At 43.4% G+C, this 26,912-nt stretch overlaps 1 protein-coding gene across 1 annotated transcript in view; it reads right to left on the reverse strand.

Moving 5' to 3' along the window:
- Nucleotides 1-3,878: 3,878 nt before the first annotated feature.
- SCNN1D (sodium channel epithelial 1 subunit delta) overlaps nucleotides 3,879-26,912 on the reverse strand; it is a 59,944-nt gene continuing 36,910 nt past the window's right edge. Inside the window, exons 9-13 of the mRNA XM_069241086.1 lie at nucleotides 22,497-22,575; nucleotides 21,484-21,541; nucleotides 11,946-12,001; nucleotides 11,666-11,741; nucleotides 3,879-8,159 (exon numbers count right to left, since the gene is read on the reverse strand). Coding sequence (XP_069097187.1) covers nucleotides 7,827-8,159; nucleotides 11,666-11,741; nucleotides 11,946-12,001; nucleotides 21,484-21,541; nucleotides 22,497-22,575 — 602 coding nt within the window. The 3' untranslated portion in view covers nucleotides 3,879-7,826. The remainder of the gene's footprint in view (nucleotides 8,160-11,665; nucleotides 11,742-11,945; nucleotides 12,002-21,483; nucleotides 21,542-22,496; nucleotides 22,576-26,912) is intronic.

Below are 26,912 nucleotides of genomic sequence, written 5' to 3' on the forward strand. Positions count from 1 at the left end.
TACAATTAATTAAAACCTGATAATTCTAGTGACCTTTGCAACAGAGGCTGTCATCATGCACCATATTCCTTTACAGAAAGTCTGCTATGACTTAGACCTCAGGTCAGATAGCAGTTTAACGATAGCACTTTACAGGTTTTTATATATTGTTGAGACTCTTTTTTCCTTCATTTTTGCCCCATGGTCTAGAGCGCATATAGCGCTACATCACTATGTTACTTTCAGGTTCGACATCCCCTGTTCACCACACTAACCTCATGGTTCTCGTGAGGGAACCATTCTCTAGCGATTGTTCCAGATGAATACCAGAACTCCTGCTCACTTCTTCCCATTTCCAGAGTAACTTCAAGAGGTGCGTATAACATATTTTCTCAAAGGAGTGGCTTTTCCAGTTGCCGATTTGAAATGCAAACACCAACCCCAGCAGCCATTGTGGTTCTGACTCTGTTCTGATATGTTGTTTTTTTCATTAACAACCGAAATTAATTTAGACATACGTGTATGCACATGGACTTAGTAAGATTTTATTGGCAGGAGAAAACTGCTCCATATAAAACACCATGGCCCTCATTCTGACCTTGGCGGGCGGCGGAGGCCGCCCGCCAAAGTCCCGCCGTCAGGTTACCGTTCCGCGGTCGAAAGACCGCGGCGGTAATTCTGACTTTCCCGCTGGGCTGGCGGGCGGTCGCCTTCAGACCGCCAGCCAGCCCAGCGGGAAAGAGGCTTCCACGAGGAAGCCGGCTCGGAATCGAGCCGGCGGAGTGGAAGCTGTGCGACGGGTGCAGTTGCACCCGTCGCGTATTTCACTGTCTGCGCAGCAGACAGTGAAATACTTGTAGGGGCCCTCTTACGGGGGCCCCTGCAATGCCCATGCCAGTGGCATGGGCACTGCAGGGGCCCCCAGGGGCCCCGCGACCCCCCCTACCGCCATCCGGATCTCGGCGGTCTGACCGCCGGGATCTGGATGGCGGTAGGGGGGGTCGGAATCCCCGCGGCGGTGCAGCAAGCTGCGCCGCCGCGGAGGATTCAATGGGGCCGCGGTACACTGGCGGGACCCCGCCAGTGGTGCCGGTCCGACCGCGGCTTTACCGCCGCGGTCGGAATCCCCATTGGAGCACCGCCGGCCTGTCGGCGGTGCTCCCGCGGTCCTCCGCCCTGGCGGTCAAAGACCGCCAGGGTCAGAATGACCCCCCATGTGTGCACACAAGTAGTAATAATTAACATGGTCTGATGTGCACAATTATCTTGTAATTTTATATGTATGCACATTTTCTCATGACAGTGCTTGGGGTTTTAGTGGCAGGCATAACCTGTTCTATATACATACCTATATGTACATAAAAGCAGCAATTATGACATTGTCTATTGTGCACAAGTCTCTTGTTGTCTAATATACCTTTCTCCTCCTTATATTATTGTATGGGCTTTTAACAGGGAACAAAGTTCAATGTGCAATGACACAAGTATAACAACTTCATCTCTACACCGTGAGAGGCATTGTTTGTCATGGCTGAGTATACGGTAGTGGTACAGTATTGTGCTCTGAGTCTAGTAGTAATGTGGGGAAGAGCCAGCTATTGAGTAATTCCTATATAAGAAACACAACTTTTAAATTTAGAGCTAAAGATTATAATGGTCAAGTTCTTTAGGTAAATCATGAAAGCATGCCCATACTAACCTCCCAAATAAATAATATGAGCGGCTGAATCAGTGGAAATAGAAACCTTTATCTGTGCTCTCAGTTAATATTTTACATTTGAAGGCTTTTAAACAGGGCCTTAAATTTGGCCAAGTCTTTCGGGGGTGACTGGGCGTATAGCACCTAATGAGAATATTAAGCTTGTTCATTTCACTCTTCCATGCTTTTAGTTAACCCCATGCAATTTATGGTATTCCCATTTAATACATCTACTTTCATGTTTCAATGTTTTAAAAGCCCCATTAAAATGCCATTATATTTACCTCTCTTATTTAAGACACTTTAGCCTCGACTGTGATGTTTTGACTAAATTATGATCCTTTTTCAGGATTTTTTGAAGGGATTAGTATCCCCAAATGATATATCTGATAATCCCATTCCCCCAGTGTACCAAACCCGATAATGAATGGTAATACCTCAATTAAGAAGAGTGGAAATGGGTGACGAAGGAGACACTGGAGGCATTTGTTTTGAATTGCACCAACAGCAGCCTTACATGTTCACGGAACCACCACCTGGTAATCTTTTTACATAAAACCACTTTGTAATATTTGTACAAAAACAATACTAGATTAACATTTGTGATAAACTCAGCAGCTGTTAGAACAGCAGCTTACCTATCGCTCGTCAAAAACAAATAACTATCCCCGGTGCTACCAGAATACAGACCCAGAGCCAAAAGATGAGGAGAATCAGGCAGGCTACAGAGATGAGTTCCAAAATGGTAGAAATCGAGAAGGAGAGACTAAATTGAAAGGTGAGGAGAATACAGGAGAAAGAATTGGGAGGAAATGGGAATGTTTGTGAGGCAGAAGGAAAGTCAAGTGTTGTAGGAGGAAGAAGCAATGAGAGGAGAGGGAACCGAAAAGGAGAAAAACAACAAATTGAGGGGAAGTGATGCTCTGTGATCAAACTGTATGATAATTTTGGTAAAATTCCTCTTGCCTCAGTAGTAACATCCTCATTCCAGAAGTGGACCTTTGTTTTACTTGTGACTTTCCAGAGATGATTTTAGGGTCGAGCGCGCAAGCGCTCTGGCCCCTGTTGTAATCTCTCTTTTCAGCTTTTAACAACACCCATGTCACGCCCATCAGTTTGGTTGGTTTGTGGGCTTGCCTTTTAAAATTTGCTTGATTTCATTAGTGAAAGGCATGCATATGTCATGCCTTTTCTGGTGTTTAGCCCTCCTCGAGAGTACCGGTAAACTACTGAAAACATACGAGGCTCCGTGTTTTCCGCATGGCTTCTGGACTACTTTTTATTTTTATTTACTACGCAGTGCGACCTCGCTGGGCAGTAGTTGAGCGCTGTGTATTACATCGACCCTGTTACATGGATAATTGAACTTTTGCTGAGCGAACTTCTGTTTCCTTTTGTGTGTCTCCTTTACCCTCATGGTGGCTGTCGGCTCCCTTATGTGAAACTGTTTTACTTTTCATTTTCAATTTATGTGGCAAGAAAATAGCTCTAACTTGAGCAAATGCAAGACCCATTGCATTAGCAAATGCTTGTTTCCTATTCCGGACATTCCTTCATAAATAGCCTTTTTTGCAGAGATCACAAAGGCATTTGGTAGTTACCACCCCCTATATTTGTTCCGGCAAGCCAAAACTGTCAGAATTTAATTGTAGAAAAGACCTGGTAAATACTGGGATATGCAGATTTTGGTGGAAAGGGTCTGGTAAATACTGGGATATGCAGATTTTGGAGTAGAACCACCATTTTGTGGGGTATTGCTGCTAATCGGTTACATTTATTGCACTCATTAACATCTGGAACTCGAGGTTCAGATTTTTACTGGGTAGAACTATAGCACCTACTCCTCTGGGCACTCATAAGCAAAGCCATTTGTTGCAATTTACTGCAAAAATTGCTGACTTCATTTTATTTAGATATTTGATAATATAAATCTACAACAAACATTGTACATGGTATTTTCTTTCTGTTTGTTATTTCATTGCTGCATCATTTGGCTTTAGTTGTTATGGATCACTATATAGCTGTATATTTTAATAAATAAATAGTGCAACAACACAACTGCTGTGGGTTACGTGCTCGAGCATGAAACATGTAAACGTTTTTAGGAAATTAAAAAATACACATTTTCGACTCAGACAAATTTCTAATATAGTCTACTTTCAATTTAGAGACATTTCAAATAATTCTATTTGGAATCTGCATAATCCAAATTCTTTATGTTTCAACTGATGTGTATCCGTAAATCCTACAGCATTTTCTCTTGTACTGCCCCAGCCAATTTTGCAATAATGTAAGCATAATTGTTTTTACATATGAGACTGCACGCCCTTATACATTTATGAAATGACATGTTTATTCATTAAAGATTCACACATTTAGAGCATTACTTAAAATACAAGTGAACCGAAGGAGATAAATACATATATTGTGTGGCATTCAGGTGAAATGCAGCGGACTTCGAAATAGGAAAAAGCTACAAATGTTTGGACAAAAGAGGGAAAGAGTGGTGTGCCCTCATCACTTGCGCTGGAGGTAGCTGAAGAGAAGATTGGGGTGTAGTAATCACCCCATGGTCAATGAGTTAGCATAGAAGGCTGAGGTGCACTAAAACCCATGATGAAGGCACTATAGGAGAGGGTGACCCTAATCAAAGCAACAGAGGGGAAGGCTGGGGTGCACTAATCACCATGCGATCGAGGCAGCCGAGGATAAGGCTGGGTGCATTAATCACTCCATGATCAAGGCAAGAGTGATACAGGCCTGGCACGAGAGAATCATTCCATGATCAAGACACTAGAGAAGTATGTCTGGGTGCATTTACAAGACCATGATCCAACAGCGGCCGAGAAAGTTGAGGTTTGAAGTAATCACTTCATGGATATAGCAGCACCATGTCCTAGAAGGATGGGGCACACTAATCACCCACAGATTAAGACACTTGAGACAGTGGGGGTGCAATAATCAACCCTTGATCATGGCATTAGCGGAGACGGCTGAGGTGCACTTATAACCCCTTGATCAAGAAACTAGAGGAGATAGTTGGGGCGCCCTAAACACCTCGATCAAGGAGGTAGAGGAGAAGGATGAGGTGCACTGTTCACACCTTGCTCAAGGCATTAGAGGAGACAGTTGAGGTGCACTCACTACCCCTTGGTCAAAGCACTAAAAGAGACTACCGAGGTGCACTAATCACCCCATGACCAAGACAAAACAGAAGGCTGGGGAGCACTAACCTCACATTGATCAAAGCACTAGAGGAGACAGTTGGGGTGCATAATCACTGCAAGACCAAAGCACAAGAGATGACTGAGGTCCACAAGAGATGAATGATAGCACTAAAGGAGACTAGTGAGATGTATTAATCACTCTATGACCAAGCCAGTACTCGAGAAGACTGTGGTGCACTTATGACCTCATGAGCAAGGAAATAGTGTAAAATGCTGGGATGAGCTAATCACGCAATATTCAGAGCAGCAGTGGCAAAGATTAGGTTTACAGTAGAGACCCTACTTCCTACATGATTTGACTTCTGAAGGGGGGAGTTAAGCATGAACTGATTTATTCAGGTATTTATTCAGCTGTTTTGTAGAACGTCACACTAATTTCCTGAACTCGTATAGCTGAGGAGACGGCACCAATATGTTGCTTTAGGAGCTGACACACTAACGTGCGACTGACTTTGTCCCAGCACTGGTGGCCTTCCACACACACCTGTCCTAAAGTTTCCCAATTTGGCAAAAGGCAAGTCCGCCCCCGTTAACAAGTACAGAACTGGCACAGACCTCACTCTTCCCCCTGCCCTACAGACACCACCTGTCTCTGTGGCATCCTACCTCTCGCACAACTGTACCCTGGGCCTGCTCTAAGGCAGAATGATGTGCTCCTTAACTTGTAACCTAAGTTCAAACCTTGAAATCAGATCTGACATCAGCAACAGACCCACCCCTCGTGTACTCCAGTATAACATAGCAGTTGTGAGACAAAGGTTAGCTGCTTTTATGAGAAGTGTAAATGTGCTAAGAAATGAAAGTGCATCATATGAACTCAAGGGAACAAGCTGGGCACGAGGTACAAATCGAGCTGACAAAAAACACCTGGTGCCTAGTGCGGTGAAAGTGCCCTGCAATGACTAGAAACACAAAGCCAACTGAGTTAAAACGGGTGCTACAAGTACACTATACTAGAGAGAAGATTTGAGACAAGGGGGTGTCACATTGCATTTATAAGTCTCAGACAGAGCCATAAGTGGGATAAAAAAAAACTGTCGGGGTCTCTCTAAGGGGTGTGGTCAATGTAATTAAGGGTGTGGCTTAAAAACACTTAAGCTAAAAATCTGTACTTAGCATAGTGTGTCGCCTAACTGGTATTTTGCTGCTTCTTACTGTCATTGCATCCAGATAAATTATAGAACAAGTAACATTACATCTACACCAAGCCGGACTATTAGCATTGTCAATTGTGGCTAGTTGCATAAGATAAATAAAACGATGGCTTCATTGTATAAAATACTGAAAATGTTTCCGTTCTGAAAAGATGAGACTGAAAGAACAATGGGCCAGATGTACGAAAAAAGCAATTTGCGACTTGCAAATTGCGAGTCCCTGCGACTCGCAATTTGCAACTCGCAAATTGCTATGCAGTACGGTGTCTCAGACACCGACTGCAACTCGCAATGGGGTCGCAATGACCCACCTCATGAATATTCATGAGGTGGGTCGCAAATTGCGGCCCCATTGCGAGTATAGGCACTCGCTAACATGGAGGCCTGCTGACGTCAGCAGGCCTCCATGTTAGCGACCTGCTTGTCAATAAAGCAGGTTTTTTTTTTTTTTAAAGTGTAGCCCGTTTTCCCTAAGGGAAAACGAGCTGCACTTTAAAAAAATCCGAAACCTATAGTTTCGGTTTTTCAGGGCAGGGAGTGGTCCCTTGGACCACTCCCTGCCCTGAAAAATTAATATCTGGTCCAGTCACAAAGGGGAAGGGGTCCCATAGGGACCCCTTCCCGTTTGCGACTGGGTTACCATCCACTTCAAGTGGATGGTAACTGCGAGTCCATTTGCGGCCGCTTTCGCGGCCGCAAATGGAATTGCATACCAGTGCGAGTCGCTAATAGGAAGGGAACACCCCTTCCTATTAGCGAGTCTGAAATGCATTTTGCGAGTCGGATCCGACTCGCAAAATGCATTTCTGCATAGCCAACCCACGTTTGCGAGTCGCAAACGGCGATTTTCGCCGTTTGCGACTCGCAAACGGGTTGCTACATCTGGCCCTATATAACGAGTCTCTTTGAAGTTACATCAAAGGTAGTAAATGGTGATACTGCTGCCGAGTTAAGTTTTTTTTTCACCCTGAGGGTAAGGGCCAAAAAAAGTAGAGCCCCACAGGGACCTCGGCACGTACCTTTTAGAACAGCTACTGCTGAGCATCTGCAGGACCTGGCCCACTTAAAGCCATGGTCTCAGACAAGGCACTCTTTTTAGGAGAAAAGATGCAAAATGTAAAAAAAAAAAAAAAAAAAAAAATTGCTTAGGGGTTTAATAAGTCTACCACCGTCCCTGGATTGAGCTCATGTGCAGCCCCCCATTTCTTAACGCTAGGCTCCTATGATATGGCAGTGTAAGGTTTTCAGGGAGCTCCTTTTCGCACTAGGGACTGTATGACTTATGTGACAGTAAGCTAGATGTGAAAATTAATCTCACCCCAATTACATGTATGATGCCTATGCCCATGAGTGTACTCGCGGCTCCCTCTTACTCATGTACCTGTATGCAATTAACTGTGTCTCGCCCTTTGGCCTGTACGACTTGCGGTACTGTAAGGCCCCGCTCTAATAGCAGGTGGGTATGATTTGAGTTAATACAAGTTATTCTCTTCTAATAGGTCCCGTGTAACTCTTTGAACTTTTGTGGGCCAGTAATCGCTCAGAACCACCTAGACACAAAATCTGTGAAAACCCATTTTACTGCCCTGTCTGGTAATTCCAAGCCAGCGGTATAGTAGCAGAAATGTATTGTTATGCCATCTCGAAGCACTGTAAAATATGGGTGGAGGACCATTTTTCATACCCCAGGGATGTTGAACGCATATAAATACCAACAGTAACAAACAGGATTCACATATGAAGGTCCATGCCCCATTTCACCCATTTTCAATGCACACTGATTCCGTGGTGAAGGGTGCACTCTGGGAAATGTTCTCTCCTGAGCCTTGTTCCGGTAGGGAAGATGTCCGGGAGGGATACTTCTACTGACTGCGAGCCACAGCGGCAGATGCCCTTGCTGACATCTTTGATCGGGGTCACAGCTCTAACGCAGTTACACGTTGCAGCTGCAGGCCTACGAGGGTGCCAGAGCCGGTAGGCCATGATGATACACAGAGCCACTGCATCCAGGACCAGCTCGAGCAGCTCCGCCACAGACAGCACAGACGAACCGAACCACAGGCCCCACAAGGATCCCATGCGCGACAACAGATCGACCACCTGAAACGGGTAACAAAGAAAAGAATGTTAATGCAGTATGAAGTGTGTAGGCTAGCGTAGCCCCTTATGCTTAATACAATTTAGAAATGATTATGTGCTATGGTGATGTTATGAGCAGGATTAGCCAATCATGCTTCAAACTGAATTAGCATTTTTTCACAAGTGGAAAGAGATTATGCGCACATTTAAATTCAGAACACAGAGGAGGGTAATGGGATTAGGGGTTGGAGCACCAAACATTATCATAGCTCCTGGTTGCAAAACCCACAGTTCCCTTGCCTGCCACATCTGGAGGAGAGGGAACTGTAGTGTTTCCATAGATGGAGCCGCAGCCATGATCTGCTAATGGAAACCTTTGATCTGTTGGCCCAGCCACCACCACTGGGACTCCAGGCCATATTGACGCTCGCCCAACCTTATTTACAATAAGGTGACCCTCACTAGATTGCCTAGAACTGCCATGGGTGAGAAATAGCAGCCCCAGGCAGATAGAACTTTCAATTAGACCTCACACGGAGGGAAAATACTTTTTGTCAGAGCCAATTTATTTGCTCAGTATCAGTTCCTGGGCGTGAGATTTTTTCAAAGGAAAACAAAAAAACTCGCAGACAGAACGTTTCAAACATGACACCATGTCAGGAAATTTCATATGTTTTACTGCAAATTCCACAACGGTAGTTGCACTAAAGACTTTAGAAATACCCTCAAAAGAGGCAGGGATCTCTAAATAGGACAGGCTATTATCCGTCCGGGGAGTGGAGAAATCCCAACTAGAGATAGGATACCTGACAATGAGAAAAAGGTGATATAGCCTGGTTGCTTAATGACCTCATTAATAGTTGAAAAGGATTCCACCGCCTTGTTCTTCAGCTCTCCAGTGGCCACAAAGTAAGTTTAGCAGATGTCCACCTGAATACCTGATGAAAGACAAGTGGTCAATGACAGAGCAATTGAGTGGATGGAAGTCCTTTGGCCAAGCATAAAGGCAGAATCTCAATAGCAAAGTCTCGTAATGGCAGCTCGGAAAGAACTTCCTTTTAGATGCCATTAAGGAGCTAAAGTGGGCCAAATGAGCCAGAGTTGGAAGGTGTGTAAACCTTTCCTACGTAGACTATAAATAAGAGGTTTCTTCTCTAGAGGAATTGGATGTGTGCACTCAGAAAAAAATGATTGTCCAAGAACCCAGCAGGCTAAGCTGGCTCACCTGAATGACGCACATCTTGGACTATTGTTGATTTTCTGTAATAATCATTTGAATCAGATGTGCCAGAGCAAAGGCATATACAAACATCTTTCTTCAATCATCAGCCCAACCCTCAGGTAGGAAGGACCACTGCCATTCCCAGAGATGCAGCTGGAGTTATGGTGGGTTGCACGATGCTGATCGCCGAGTGCACACAGCCTCAAAAACGCTGTTAAGCACATATTCATGATGGTTCCTCTCATGAGAGGAGAGGATAAACCTGTTGATGCTGTCATCTCTAATGTTGTGGAGTCCTTTGGTGTGGAAAATCACCACAGTTTACACCTGCAGGTCCCAATAAACAATGGCCAGCCAGTATATGTTTATCGACAAGTGCCCCCTGGCCTTTCAAAATAAAATAGGTGACTGATACAGTCTTCAGAGACGGAAAGTAATTTGCAATGCCAGAGGTAAGACCTCCAAGATGTAATGGATACCTGTTGAAGGTTTTTTGGCAGTTCAAGGAGAACTGAAGCCTGAATTTGGAGGTGATAGTAGGGGCTAAAGTGGACTCTGATAACTCCAAAGATGAACTGTCATGATCCTTGTGAAGACATGAGTAGGGGCGTGGTAAGGTTTCTATTTGTACTGTTGGACTTCTTTTCCCGCAGCAAAGCAGATTCATATTTTCCTACAAGCTGAATGAAAGTAAGCATTATGCACATCTATTAAAGGCACTTGCTTGTTTTCCATTAAGTCACCCGGGACTTGGCAAGTGTCAGCATACTGATTCTTTGTGGATCTAGGGAAGAATAATGCACCCTTTCGGTTCACATGGAAGTAGTAAGAGTAACAGCCCTGTCCCATTTTTAGTACAGGACTTGTGGCAGTATTCCAACTTCACCTAACTGTGTCACTTTCACCCTTGCTTCTCGTGGCTGCTCAACATATCTAGGGCCTTCTATGACTTCATATCGTGGAGCTAATCCCTGGCATAATAGTTGCCATTTTTGTGCATGCTGCTGGCATCCTTGACTTGATGATACCTGCTCCAGGTGCAATGCAAGCTGGCTCTTTGAGTGTTGTGAGTATCATTGGCATTAAGATGGTGCACGTTCTGGCATATTGCAGGAGCTGCTTTATTTATTGTGCTCATATATGGCATTATAGCATGTTATCTGATTTACTGATGGCCATGGCAGAGCGATGGCCGCCTTGCACATATTGTAGACATTGCTGTCTTAAGTGTTGCAATCTCTGTCAAACAGATGGAAATGGAGATGGAGATGGAAATTATCTGGGAATGATTGGCATGCCTCTCATGTGATGGTGGCACATGGGCATGTGAGGTCGAATCTGTCCATGTAGGGCTGAATTATAGATACATATTTGATGAAAACTGCACAGTAATGCTTCTGGAGAAAATACACTTACTAAAACTGAAAAGTTAGTATTTCCATTACAAATAACTTTTTTCACTACAATAGCAACGTTTAACTTTGGGCAACTGGGTTTATCCAAAATGAAAAATAGTTATTTGATAGAAAAATGTGTTTTAAAAATACCATAACTCACATGCTAATATGGGTGTAAAATGATTGCCCTGTCATTTAAAAATTATACTTGATTGATAATTCACGCTGAGTCCAGAACGCTTGTTGCTGAATTGTCTCCTCAGTTCCAGAGGGTACTTGCTGGTACGTTTTGATTACTATATGACTTGTGTGAAAGAATTCATCCCCTACATTCATATAGCTTTTATGCCATAATCTCTACTGATGTCTGAGGCATGGAACTAGGTGATTGGAGTAAATTGTCTATCGTCTGAACATATAAGATCTCCAAAACCTGTTTGGTGGCATCGCTTTATTAGCCTGTAAGGGTTGTCTACCTCTGCTGTCTAAGGAATGAGATTATGAGATTTATATAACTTGTCATCCCTTCTCTCTGACACTCCGAAATAGATTCATGGCCATAACATGTGTGACCTAGATTACAATTGAAAGTGGTAGGATAGAAAACTGAAGAAGTGGAATGCAGCAGTGAAGAAAGATCCCATATATGTTTTGAATAGTAATGTTATGTAATATTCAACACATGGATGAACTCAGTTCACTTGCTTGCTCAGTGCAACTAACATGAGCATTTATGTCTCAGGACTTTCAAAGTTCACCATTTACCGCTGTTTGGGACAGCCCTTGATGTCCCATCTGTTGCCACTAACCCTAAAGCCAATTGCCAATTACTAAACCTTTGCCTGAAACCTTATACAAACACCTGCCTGGTCTGAATTCAGCAAACATGGATAGTGGGACATACGTACTGTCATAGCAGCTGTTTCGTTGATTTCCTTCTCACTGATCTCCTGGAAGAAGACATTGATACTGGACAAATCTTTCCTGTGTGAAGAAAGATATTTGTATCAGCCCACAAGGTATGACACAGCCTCACCTGGTTGAGAAGGTATACTCATAAGTACTGACAGCCTTTCAGAAGATCTGGCCTAATCAGATTTTCTAATAGGCCAGATTTCCTCCCTTCATGTAAAAAGGGTACCTAATCCAGTTGAGGGACATTTTACTGGTCTACTTTGTCGATCTTACCTTAGGCTTGTCCCAATGTATTGCTCAGGTAAATGCAGCAGGCGGGGAATCCATTCCTGAAATATGACAACATTTAGACATAACATTTAAGGTCAGTTAGAAATGGATTCCCTGGGAGGCTGAAAGGGCTAATAAGTGCATTATGATATTACTAGTGCAAGTTATGGAGGAAGAGGTGACCGAGAATCCTTGTACTTCTAAGATTAGAGGTCATACAGAACAGAAAAAAGATCACATGCCTGGACCCATTTATCCAACTTGTAGTATGGCCTGGGCAGTAGATTTATGAGACAGTGTCGGACAAAATTCTGCTGCGGGCAAATTAAGACATATATTATGATTATCCTTCACCTCTTACACCACAAGGCAGATGTTAAGCTAAAGGGGTCTAGGGTTAAAACTCAGAACATCCTCTAGATAGCAGGCCAGCCCAGCATTAATTTCAAAAGGTCGTATTGAAGTTCACAACTTATGGAACAAAGCCAGGAATGCACAACGGGATCTGTGTTAAGAAATTTTAGAAGGCAGGAAATTAGAGCGCTCTTTGGCAAAGCAATACCAATTTTCTACATCTAGTAGTCTACTTGCATCATATTACTGCAAGAGGGGTGTCCCACCAATGTCTGTTTCTACTACATAGGTTCAAGAAGTAATATAAGCAAGCATCTTTTCAAAGGGGTATGACCTGGAGCTGGGTACTTGCAAACAAGATTAGGCCGCGCTCCAGGTTAATTATTGTTGACAGTGGTGAAGGCATCTGTGGTACTGATTTCAACATTAGTGAATGACGTCTACGTGCCCTTCAGCTGCATGTGAGAAGAGTAGAAGTCTGTTGCAACTACAGGCACGCACACACCAGTGGGTTAGAGACACAGTGGCAGGTTACAGGGCTTTAGCCTGCGTACAGAAGACACAGGTCATGTTAGTATTCCGCCAGATGAGACTGACTTTTTCCCAGCCCTCCCAGACTGATAGATAATTGACTGCTGCCTAATTCTGCTAGCCATTGAGAGGCTCGGACTTGCACCAGCTCTCGTACTTTCACTGCTATGATGCTACATATGATTGATTTGAGTCTAACTGTAATATCTGAGCAACCTGAGATTTACTCCGCCCCAGCCTTTCCAGCCTTCCATAAGCATTAACTCTGCCAGCGTCAGGGGGCTCAGTTGTTATCAGTACACCAGAGGAGGTCCCACTGACAATGTGACTGTGGATCTGTAGCCCAATCCCTCCAGCAGATCCTTTCTCATCACAGGTTGACTCAAATTGCACACCCGGGCACTGAGAGCAAAGGAGATCACTCCAAAGAGCAGCGACTGTCATGGTACCCGGCACAGTGACTGACATGGCGCAGGCACAGCAAGCCACCTCCACGTAGTTACCACGTTAACAGTGGCCCCAGGGCCAACAGTCAATTCACCGTACTACAACCATTCCACCACAAGCATAGTAAAATACTCCAAGCAGTTCCCCTCCCAAAAGAACTACTGCACCGGAAACAAGCATGTTTAATAATGTTCTCTTAAGGGCACACTTGCAACAGGAGCCACTTTGTAGCATGGTTGCCAATGGTAACATGCAATCTTTCCAGTTGCTAAACTTACATGAAACTATGCCAAGAATAAGACTGATAAAAACAATTATTCCTCAGTCTTCTACATGTAGTGTGTTTTACAGAACAGAAGTAAGATTTGTTTTCACAAAGTAAACAATGAGCTAACTTAGAAGGCAACACAAAATCTCTGTTTGAAAGAGACACCTCAGTGATCACTGCAAAGACATCTTGTCCCCCCTGTCAGATTGCAGTAGTTCATTTTGTCTTGTTCATCCTCTGCATTCTGCTGCTTGACGTCCTACACTTACAGTGAAAAGCAAAAATGCAAATACCAGAATGAACCAAATGAATGCCTGGCAAGGCAAATAAGCCGTTTTATGATGCGCAGTACTCTACGCCGTACTCTCAAACGAGAATCTCAGATACCTCAGTTCGAGTCCAATGCATTTGAGGGAGGCACAGCAAGGGCTCCTCCGACAAGCACAACTTAACAATTTGGTGCTTTTATACTGACCAGTTTTGCAAAAATCTACTCAGTGTCCAAGCTTTAACGGTTCACTTCTCCGAGAACCCTGTGTCCCTCCAATCAGTCATTGACACTGCATGGGGCTCCGCAGTGGATAGGATAGGGTTGCATCTTTGACTGTAATAGCTTTATACCTTAATCAGCTTCAGCCCAATTATTATCAGGGAGAATAATGGAAGTACCGCCGAGGCTGGGATTACATTCCCACCCGCCAAAAAATAAGTAACATAATGGGGAGCCACAACCAACAGCTCTAGAGAGCCACAGGTTGAAAACGTTTGGGAACCACAAATTATGTGACAAACCTTGTGGGAATCTTATATCAAGCTCACATTTTAAAATACAGTCGTTGATACAAAATGGATCACAATGCTCTGCAAAGGTTTCTAAAGACAGAAATCGACACGTTCAGCAGATGGTTTTAGCCCCTAACAGTCATTAACTTGCCTTCTCAACAACACCAGCCATTAAATGCTAACCACCCATAATCGTGGACTGGTCTGACCACGTCACCTTCCCTGTCACCTTCCTCAGCATCAAGCCAACACACCAAATTCAATCAAAAAGAGAGCAACAAGCCTTCGGAGCCATCAAAAATGTCCTCATAGAACAACCTAATCTTAAATGCATCTCTTGCCTGCCATCTCCACGTCATACATCAACAAGCTTCTAAATTACTTTAACATATTAATGAAAAACCATGTGAACACCCATGTTCCAACTGAAATATGCAAGTACAAGCCAAACCCTTCCATATCCTGAGCAAAGACCATGCCAACAACAAACACTCCATCCCCAGACTTAAAAGAAAATGACATTAAAGCATAGCCCATAGCAAACTCACCGTACTGTAGTCCCTCCACATAACACACTGACAACTCATCACATAAGCCAATGCCAAGTACAACACAAACACCATAAATTAAGCTGCAAATTGAAGCAAAATGCACTTCTGGCAAACAAGCAGTGCCTCTATCCCCTGTCAGATTCTACTCCACTGAAAAATAGGATGCCATACAGCACTTCTTGGATGGAAAAGGTAAAGGTGATCGGAAAGTATATGGACAACACAAATTCTGTCTCTTCTCTGACAGCCAACCCTCTAAACTGCATTCCCCGATAATGATTGTACATACCCCTCTCTACCAAGCATAGCTAACATCCTCAGAACACTCAAAGCCAGCTCCTAGGAAGATGATGTCTTACCCTCATCGTTCATCAAACCCTCACTTACCATCATAAAGGCCTCTTTTTACTCATATAGCCTTCCCAGAAGCTCTAAGGGCAGGTTAGATTCTCCCACTCTTGAAGAAATCTAGATTATACCATGAATACATCACCAGCTAACACCCCATCATGCTCCTACCCATCATTGTCAGCTGCAGCAGCCTACACTACAAATCCTAGATCATATCCATACCCTGCAGGACTACCAATTTGGCTTTGGATATTGCTGTAGCAGAGAAACAGGTACCTTTCAAAAAATGGACAGTGTCCTTCTCAACACAGCGAAACATGACCCCATCGTTCTGATACTGCTGCACCTCTCAGCTTCTGTTGACAATGCAACCAACATCCACACCCAGTTTCTTAAATGGGATTCACTCACAATGTCTTTCACTGGTTCTGCTTGTGCTTATCAAATGAACACCAGTCATTCACATGGGATGGGAGTTCCAGCTCCCAGAAGACCCCTATCACCTTTAAAGTCTCTCAGGGTTCCATTTGTCTCTTGGCATCTTAAACCTGTACATGGGGCCCCTTGGGATTCTACTAACTAGAATCAAACATCATCCACACACCAATAGTAATGATACACAACTGAACTTGAAAGCTTTAGATATCAAACACTGCTTGCTCCTCGTCCAGAACTGGGTGCCTAGCACCTACCTCAAACTCAAGCCCACAAAAACTGAATTCCTGATATTCCCTAACAGCAAGCAGCATATAGTCCAAACCTGGCTCAAGGTCACAAATCTCGACAGATTCAAACCACAACAGTCATCCAACACTAAGTCACCCAGGTTCACCATAGACAACAGCGTCCTCATCAAGGGCCTCTTCACCAAGGAACACAAGAACGCCTAGTACCAGTTCTCACTACTAAAGAAAGTTACAACATTCTTCCAGAAAATGATTTTAGAATTGCTATTCATGTCCCCATACTTCTGCATCTGGATGGTGGCAATGTCCTGATCCACGGCCTTCTAAACTGGTCCCCGTTTGGGGTATCCTGTAGGCAGTATCATGCCCCTTCAAGGGTCTGAAAGAATACAACCACGATTCCCGCACTTGCTCTACTTGCTGGCCCACACCATCTTCAAAACCAATAAAGGCATAGGATACAAAAGGAAACGAATAGTAATAATACATTATTACACATTTATATACCCCAAACGTCAAACAATATTGACTCTTGATACTTAGAGAATAGATGTTATTAAGTAACACTTGTTTTAACTACCTTGAAAGAATGAAAGGCCACGCCATCCTGAGTGGGATTGACATGTGAGCTACAGGTCACAATCTCTGTAGAGAGTGCACAAACCCAAATAATCATTACTTGAGTGCACGACCCTCTAAATCATCACTTCATATGAAAATAAATATTATAATTTGAGCAGTGGTGAGTTGAGGCAAAATTGTTCCCTGGTACCGGGAGGTGTGCACTTGGAATTTTGATTAGGCTGCAAATTATTTTATATTTTTAACAAAATATTCTTCTTCTGCATCTTTCACGTGAGCTAAGATCTAACTCTAAATAAATAATCAGAGAGATATGTTATCAGTATCCCAGAAGTCCAAAAATCACAGTGTGCTATGTATGAAATGATTTTCAATCAAATTATGAAGAAAGATTCCTCTTAAGCATATAAGACCAGACCTTATGTACCAATGGAAAGGTTTATTGGGAACAAAAGATTAAATAAAATGAAGTGAGAAAGAACATGAAGTTATGATTGGCTTTGGGTGAGGTACAAACATGCTTGGATCGTACCTGGGGAACTTGACCAATTCAGCCATTTTTGTCAGACTGCCATTAGCAATTAAAAGTCAATGACATTTTCATACGGGAAACCCACTGTGTTCCTGAAAGCATAAAGTCTTCAGCAAGGAATGGTTTGTAAGTTCACTGAGACTGTCAGCTGAAAGACAAGCTGAAAGACAAGCTCCACAGGAATCAAGTCAAGGCTCTCATCCACAACACAGTGGCTTGAAGCAGAGATTAGAAAAACAGTTCTTAGATCTGAGACAGATCCAGAGCCTATTTAGAGCCAAAAGACTAAATTAAACATTTAAATTTGTCTCCAGTGATATATAAAAATGCAACGTGCATATAAATTCGAAAACAATTCATTACTTTTTGGATATTTGTTTTACCTTAATATATTCGATTACCTTACTGCATTGAATGCTATTTACTAAAAATAATAATATTTAATCCTAAACTTAAAAAGATTTAAGAACGAATGCCCTGGCATTGTTGCCATAAGAGAACTAAGAAAAAGCTACATTTTTCTTACGCACTTTATACATGGTTGCTGCTATGATTAAGTCACTATGGTACTTGGATCACAGTCTATCTTGTACTGCTCATAGGCTGAACTAATTAATTTCCAGGTGCTTTAAAATGCTGCACTGAAGAAAAACGATGCATAATAAATTAAATTGGTTTGTCCAGGTTCAAACAGTTTGGCCTCGTGGGTTAGCAGATTTTAGCCCATGATTTCCAATCGTACATTTCCCTCAAAGTATATTCTCTCTTCTTGTCATGTCTCTAGGTTTAAAGGTGCCATGCAGTATGAACAGTTGTCTTTCAAGTGCGACATTAGTGTATTGAGCTTCATAAAGCTGACTTGCAAAGTATTCAAATCATGCAATCATCAGTATGACCCTTTATAACTAATCTCTGTTGACAATGTTTTTGTAAAACAGGATGAGACCCAATTAAAAAGCAAATATTGGCAAAATTCAATAGGGCTGGCTTTGGCCACCAGCCTTTTTGCTCTGCCACTGCTTGTTTCATTTTTCCTGTGTTCTGCAAAACATTATTGTTGGGGAAGCAGCCTGGTCCTCATCAATCTGAAAAAAACAAAACCTTTGCTAAAAGTAAAACTATTTTTGCATTTAAAAAGCACACGTAGCCACACGTAGGCCCATATTTATACTTTTTGACACAAACCAGCGCCGGCGATGGTTTGCGTCAACATTTTTACCACCTGCTAACGCCATTCCTACGCGCCATGCAGGCGCCTTATTTAAGGAATGATGTTAGCCGGCGCTGCGGACTGGTCAGAGTAAAAAAAAAAGACTCAAACCAGGCAGTGCCAGCGTAGGGGTTGGGGGTTGTGCATTAAAAAATGGTGCAAGTCAGGTTTGAGGCAAAAATCATGCCTCAAACCGGACTTGCGCCTTTTTTTGACACTCAACCCCCATTGAAATAACTCCTTTCTTAGCAAAGACAGGAGTCATGCCCCCTTGCCCAATGGCCATGCCCAGGGGACTTCTATCCCCTGGGCATGGCCATTGGGCAAAGTGGAATGGGGGGGGGGCAAATTAGGCCCCCATGCCACTTTTAAAAAATAAAAACCTGGGATGGGTCCCCCCCTCCATGGGTGTCCTCCAGGGGTGGGTGAGGGTGGTAGGGGGTGTCCCTGGGGGCAGGGAAGGGCACCTCTGGACTCCTTCCATGGTCAGAGACCATGGAAGTGAGCCCACATATCCCTTAACGCCTGCCCTGACCCAGGCGTTGAAAAACTGCGCACATCAGGCTGTGCGCCATTTCTAAAGTCCCACCCTCTCCTGTGCGTCAAAATGACGCAGGAGTATAAATAAGGCGCACAGGCCTTAACGTCATTTTTGGGGCGGGAACGCCTACCTTGCATGTCATTAACGCAAGGCAGTTTCCTGCATCCAAAAAATGACTCACACGGAGGAATTTTGACGTCCACGGGCTCGGGTGTCAAAGTTTAAATATGGGGCAAGGTTTGCGCTGAATGTGCGTCAACATTTTTGTCGCACATTTGGTGCAAACAGAGTATAAAATGCCTCGTAGTCTCTGCCACTGAATTGAACTACTTTGTGTGTCGATGTGCTCCTTATAAAAGGGAAGAAAGAAGTCCTACACCATGAAGTTAGGCTCAGTTGATACCACCCTTGTGTTATTCAAAGTAAAAAACACATTTGATCAATGGCTAAGCATGGGTACAAGAGTGAAAGAGGTAATGGGGTAATTTAGGGTTTGGTAGGTTGTAATCCATTTCAACATAGCAGCAATGGAGGCATGTACTCTGTTGCACTGATGGACGATAGACTGCCATATTTAGATATCTACACCTCCCTGGCAAACATATCTGTGCCTCAAGAAGAGCAGCTACTACAGACAAGTGTGCACCTTGATGAATGTAAAACTAATCTGGCAGGCAAACTTCACCGACTTCAAATGTCCTTAATACTGATGCCTCTTAAAGAAGTTATATTAGGTTTGGGTTTCACTTTTCTAATAAAGGTCTTACTTGCCTGTGTCTCACTTCCTCAAATAGTGGATGAAAAGTACCTATTTTCTAATTAAGACTGAAACCACCCAGAAAACAAGACCAATGAAAACAAAAACTAAAGTAAGTAGCAAAAATAGTCTCCTTGAGATTGGCATACAAGGATCTGCTCTCAAATGGGTCTCTTCCTTCCTCATGTGAAGAAACCAAAATGTCAGTCTGCCACCCTTCATATAGAAGACCGAGGCACTGATATGCAGAGTCCCACAGAAACTGTCCCACAGCCCCACCCTTTTTAACATATACATGACTCCGCTCGCCAACATCATCCAATCACAAGACATAACCATCATCTCCTACGGCAATGACACTTAACTCATCCTTTCCCTGATGGACAAGACAACCACTACCAGAACCAACTACATCAACTGTAGGACCATGGTAGCAGACTGGATGTGAAACAACTGTCTGAAGCTCAACTCCGACAAGACAGAAGTACTGGCCTATTGCAACAAGATCTCCTCATGGAACTCCACCTGGTGGCCTTCGAAGCTAGGACCAACATCCATAGGCAGTGCAAGAAATCTAGGGATCATCCAAGACGACGAGCTCAACATGATGGTTCAAGTCAACGCAGTGTGCAATGCCTATTATGTCAGTTATACACATTCTGTTACATATATTCCATGGCACTTCCATCCTAGTTAGGGACATAGGACTCTAGACGATCTCCAGCTCATAGATTCTGTGTGGCAATGAAAACCCCCATAATTGTCTACTAGACTACTGAAAGCCTAGCATAAAATCTTTGGAGAATGATCAAGGAGAGTCGGGTAAGCTCTGGGTACACACAGAGCTGCATTGGGAGATCCCCCTAGGACTTGAGCTGGTTGTCTAGTAAACATATTCCACAAAATCACCAGCACTTTACTATATGTATAGGACATAATCTCACTGAAGTATAAAACAACATTTCCATTCCCCTAACACCATCCATGATAACCTAATGTTCAACACGGCGAATATCGGTCAACTTTTGGGAGGTGCAGTAGGCCAATTGCATAATGTGATCAGATATGTTTGTTTAGGTACAAATTAGGTTGTTTGAAGATTGCAAATTCATGTTCGGTCTGTAAGAAGCAGACAGGTAAATGAGAAACAGGGTGGTGCAGTTGAGGATTAGGGAAGCAGTTATAGGACTGTTGACACATGGAAAAGAAACTACTCCCATTCTCTCACCGAAATAAGGTGTTGATCTCATCCATTAATTACATCCATAATTGGTTTAGAAATAAATAAATGCTGACCCACCCACCACTATTTTGGCTCGGCGCAGGCTGGGATGGGGAGAGGATTACCCCCAGAGTATCAGAACTGGCATTCCAGTCAGTACTAATAGCTAAGATGACAACTGCAAGGCAGTGGAAGCAACGCTGCTACCCAACATGGTGGTTCTACTGGAATGTGAAGCATAGACTTGTTAGACTTATCTTTATTTTTTTAAGTTTCATCTAATGAACTACGGGTGCTGTTGTAGACAGGATGTCATTTCACAGAGATTGATCAACGTGTATCCTCTTTATTATAGTCCTATGTCTCTGTGGGGCGGGCACCAACGTGAATAAAAATTGGTTTGCAAATAAAAAGGGAGAGAATAAAGATTTGGCTCAATCTAGAGGTCATTACTGCATCAACAAAGTGGTGACACCTCATCTACAAATGACAACAAGATGGCCCCTCCGCCCACCAAACTTTCAACATCCCTCATGCAGTTCAGAACAGAACTGAACGCTCCCCTTATCAAGGACTATCTCATTAGTCTTTTGTTAAGGTACTTCAAGGCTGAATGTTCCTATGCCTATCTGCAAAAACACCTCTCTTATTATGAACACAGAATGTTCCTTCCTTGTTGCCTGGGTAAACGTGCGCTTTATAGATACCATTTTCAAAATGTCTTACCTCAGATGAACTCTTTGGCCACCTTGCTGTTCCTGCAGACAGCTCATACCAGGTCTCACTGCAACAGGAAAAGACAAACTGAAAGTTATAAGAGTTGCTTAGGGGGGATTGGATGGGTGGGACAGACCGACTTTAACACCCTCTTTCTCCATCATACTCCTCACATCTATAATTTTTCTATAACACGAGAGGGACCACCCACCTTAAAACAGATAGTTACCGATCGCTACGATAAGTTTCTATTGCATAGAAGACATTATTACATTCTGAATATCAACTTTGGAGTATGCATTGAGTTTCAATATGGATCTAGACAAGCTCCATATTTAGAGAACTGTGCCTGACTGGTGCACATCTCTGTGGCATCAACCTTCTGTACTGTTCCACAGCCAAAGAACTAGCTCCTGTGGCCAACCTGAACCATATCACCTTTGGAAAAAGCTGCTGCTCCAGTTGACCTTCTCAGTCCCCATAAAATGCTACTGGATGGCCTCGAGCTTCTAGCAGATTATTAAAAAAATGTATTGTCACATTATTAAATTGTTGAATGAATCCGTGGTTTAGATGTGTGTTCCACAGTTCCTTCAGCTTGGTATTTAATAGTAGACGGTAGCATAACTTACTTCACCTCTCTCTAAAGGAGTATACCGTAATAACTACGTACTAAATCAAAAATGAGTTCTTGCACTGACTCCATCACACATAAAACTTTAGAGTTGGACATATTAATTTTCATGTTAATGTCTATAAGCAACTTTTATGTATGCACCTTTTTGCACTATTTTTGCTCTTTGTTATTAATTTAATCCATTCGAGAAAACTATATTTTTCTTGAACTCTCCAAATTAAGCAGCAGACAGATTATGTGACAAATCCAGTAAATTCAGAATTATGCTGAAAACACATAGACCGAAAAATCCTATAATTTCAGCAACACTGACTATAATATAATACAAATCATTCTTAATATTCACATTTGGAAGAAATACCCTATTTTAAAGGGGTGTACTTACTGGCAATCTTTTGGGCACCTTCTGAAGCAATCAAGTTGGTGTCCCATGAGCTTCTCATGTAACTTGTAGAAACAATGTCCTGAGGAAAGAGGTTGTGACAAATAATTAGAACGGGAAAGCTCAGCACAGGTATAACCGACAGAACTGGATGGCCCAGTGGACTGGGACAAGCATACTGGGCCTTATATCTAGTGGAAAGGGTGATTTGTCAGACTGACTCACGGAAACTCTGCTTTTCATCTGTCGGATTGGCAGATGGACACATGAGCCTTTCAGCTATTGGACTAGAAAATGATGGGGCACGAGACAGGCACTGGCATATTCTGTATGGTAGAGTGGAGTGCCGGGGGATAATAATTAATTTGCCTCTAGAATTTGGTTGTGCTGATGACTGGAAGTAGGTCTGTCAGAAGTCACCTAAGCCACCCAGGAGCTGGGTGGCTTGGGTGACATCTACAAGAATACAGAACCTAAATCACTTAGTACGTGACGATAGAGCTTGTTTGCTACAGAAATGGGTTCACGGCACATCTACAGCCAGGACACCATCAGACTACAGACTAAGAAGTGTAAAAAAACAAAAAACAAGACAACAGAGACTTTCCATCTATGCACCCTGTATGTGGGATAACACACACGTATCCATTAGAACTGCCCCAACGCTGTCCCAATTTAGGAAAGAGTTGAAACTCACCTGTTTAAAGATCACTACATTACAATCCACTAACCATCTACAACCCACTGTTCTCTTCTGTGACTTGTTGGATAAAACTGCTTGTCTTTAACCATGTGCAGTGCTATGCTGCTCTTTTCTAGGTTTGCACTATAGAACAGTATACCTACATATATATACATATAGTGGGTGGGTTCAGGGGATTGGCATGAAGACACAATCTCTGTGAAAAATGAGTGTGTGACGTACTTGATACAGGGTTGGTACCTCTGGGACTTTTTCAGTGGATTGGCACAAGGTTGTTAACCTCTATGACATGATCAGACGGTTTCTACCTGGATATAAATCAATTACTCCAATGTCCTGCACAGGTTAAGGAAACAGCACCTAGACACAGAGCATGTCACATTAATGAGTGGCTGGTCCAGGAAAGTACTACCGGGATACAGAGCCCGTTGTTCAGAGCTAGAGGTATACCACATGATTCCGAAACCTGTTCTCTCCATGGACGAATGTCTCAGAGAAGGTGACCAGAACACAGGGCTCATCACCTTCAGGACTGGACGACTTATGGGGTAACTGCAACGATACAAAGCCTGTTACATTAGGGCTGAGGGGTTCGGGTGTTTAGCTCCTGGATGCTGAATCTGCCTGATCTTGGACGGGATACGATGGGAGCGTTGCATAGGGACACAGAGGATGCTACAACTATGCGAGAGAAGCCCTGGGACTGCCACTGGATACTGAGTCCACCACATTGAGTACTGGTTAACTCATGAGTTTACTGCAAGGATACCACCCCTGTTACTCTAGGGCTGGGTGACTCAGAACTTTAGCACATAGATACAGAATCTTCCCGGTCTCGGATGTGATAGGTTGGGGATTCCTATGTGGATACAGAGGATGCTGCAGCTATGGTGAAATGACTCGGGCAGGGGCTCATGGGCACAGAGCCTGTCACCTCAAAACCAGTTGATTCCGGGGATTGGTGAAGGGGTGCAAAGTCTGTTACCCTCTTGACCCAAAGCCTCTGGTCATTGCTAAAATCATTCAGAACCATGTATGCCTAGGGGTGGCGGGGTTCAGGGATTGGCAAAGGGATTAAAGCCTGTCTTCTTTAGGACTGGATAGCCTGCTGCAATGAAACAAGCCTGTCCTCACTAGGAATAGACTAGGAATAGACTGGCTCGGGGTTGACACAAATGAAAAGGGTTTGCCCCTGGCAGTAATGCATGGTTTAGGCAGTTTGCACAGAGATTCTTAGCCTGCAGTATCTAGGGCTAGATGGTGCAGGGGACCATTAGAGGGTTAACAAGGACTGTAATGCTCAATAGACTGTCTCAAGAATAAATAATCTATCAAAAATTGGGATGGCAAAGCGGACTGACACAGGAAGTTCAAGCCAGGTGTATATGGACCTCAAATGCACAGAGGTCCTGCACAGGCATATACCATTTGTCCTCTCTGTGGGTGATTGGCATACAATATTGTCACGGGCACATGGAGCCTTTCACAATTTAACCCCTTCTGAAGTGTTTGCAGCATTTGGTGTACAGTAGATGCCTCACATAAATTAAACCTTCAATAATACTCTGTGGAGCAGATCTGGGCCCACCATCCCTGCTCACAGAAAAGCACATTTTTCATTTGATTGCACTTTTCACCCAGTTCAGTGGCGTTATTTGTATATTGCTTCTGTTGTGCCTACAGATCTGCCTATCTCCTGCTCTCAGTCCCTTGTCTCTCCATACTGAACTATGTGTGCCTTATTCCATCTCACTTAGGGGCATATTTAAGTAAAGTGGTGCTGCACCTAGTGCAGCGCCACTTCCTTTACGCCCCTTAGTGCCCCCCTACTGCCACTATGTGTGCGCCGTATCTAAGATACGGTGCACCATGGTGCAGCATAGGGGGCAATAGCACCATTTTTATTGACTCTATGTACTCTGCAGGAGTAGCACCAAAATACTAGTGCTACTGCTGCAGAGTACATAGGGGCCCATTATTAATAATGGAAGCACCCTTTTAACGCCTGTTCTGAGCAGGCGTTAAAAGTGCCATAAAAAATGATGCAAGGAATTCTGTTAGATTTCCTTGTGCCGTTTTTTTGCCCCCCCCCCATGGGGGAACGCCTCCTTTGCATACATTGGGGCATATTTATGAGCCCGTAGCGCCACCGAAGCGCCATTTTTCGTGACGCTCCTGTGGGGCTACGCCCTGCGCCGTATTTACAAGGCGGCATTAAAGTCACTTTTTGTGGTTTAACGCCACCTTGTAAATATGACCCTTTCACAGGCAGCTTTTTGCATGGAAGGGGAGTGCCACAGCAACATCCATTGCATTTTGACACTGCCTCAGATTTATGAGTTTTTGTAAACCTGAGGCAGTGCTGCAATCTAACGCCACCTGCAGGGTGGCGTTAGCAAGACGCAACGAGGAGGAATACTTTTATTTTTATTCCTTCTCGTTTTTTGCCTTTTCTATGTGTGCTGCATTCGGCAGCACGCATAGAAAGAGCAACATGCCCGAAATGATTGTTTATGTGCGGGAAGGTGCCTCTTCCTGTACATAACAATAATTTCAAAATTACGCTTTGGCACTTCAGTGTGTACTGCATTCTGCACACACAGAAGTGCCAAATCGCCATTAGTGATTGTTTTTGTGCAGGAAAGGACATCTTTTCGCACATAAACAATCACACCCCTCAATGCAGACATCTTTGCACGATGGTGGAAGGATGCATGTGTTGGAGCTGGCAGCTAAGTTTAGCGCCAGCGCAGGGGACAACACAGGGGTGTGCTGTATTGAATTGAATACGGCACACCCCTGCATTGTGAAAATTATAGAGCGCGGTGCTGCCAATTTTGGCGAGGCGTCGCACTCCATCATTTTCCTATAAATATGGGCCATTATGCCTGGCGCAGTCACAATGTAGAGCAAAGGGTTAAAAAGTGGCGCAATGCATGCATTGCGCCACTTTGTAAATATGGCACAAGGATTTTGGCCTTGTTGGGCCACCTTAGTGTCAACAAAAATGATGCTAATGTGGCCCCAGGTAGCTCTAAGGGCTTATAAATATGCCTCTTAATATCTTAGGGGGCAGTGACATGAACTATGACAGAGGTGCAATTTTACAAATAGGTGCTGTTTATCATTGTATTTCAAATTGTAGATCTGTGCTATTTTGCGCCATTTTTTCCATGCATAGGCGAGAGCTGATTCTCACCTTATTACAAGCGGTGGAGGTCTGCTATTTTTCGCGCCATTCCTTTATTTGAGTAGGTGAGTAATATTGATCACCATATTTCAAAATGCAGGAATCTGCTATTTTTGTGCCATTTTGATTGTGAGTCCTACATTTCAGCAGCAAAAACACGTTTTTTCTCTTCATAGCATAGACAAAACATAAACAGACGTATTGAGAGCTACGTTAGACTTATAATAAACAAAAATCAGCCCTCCTGGGAAGCCCCATTACTGTTGTTTAAAAACTGCAACAGCCTAGATGAAAACGTTTGCACCTGCCCCGTTAGGAAACTGCCAATAAGAACCAGGGCTCTGCCAGATATTAAGCAACGCAACTCTACTGAGAAGTACAGGAGCGTTCTATAAAAGGATGGCAGCTGTACTAGGCCCTAGTCATGTATTGTACACCAGTCCTCCTTAACTAGGCCCATATTGTTGCATTGAAAGCATAGCCACCCCAAGAAGTGTTGGTGTCTTCAATGAAAAGTATAGACGCT

The sequence above is a fragment of the Pleurodeles waltl genome, chromosome 6 (assembly GCF_031143425.1).
Source record: "Pleurodeles waltl isolate 20211129_DDA chromosome 6, aPleWal1.hap1.20221129, whole genome shotgun sequence".
Lineage (NCBI taxonomy): Eukaryota > Metazoa > Chordata > Amphibia > Caudata > Salamandridae > Pleurodeles > Pleurodeles waltl.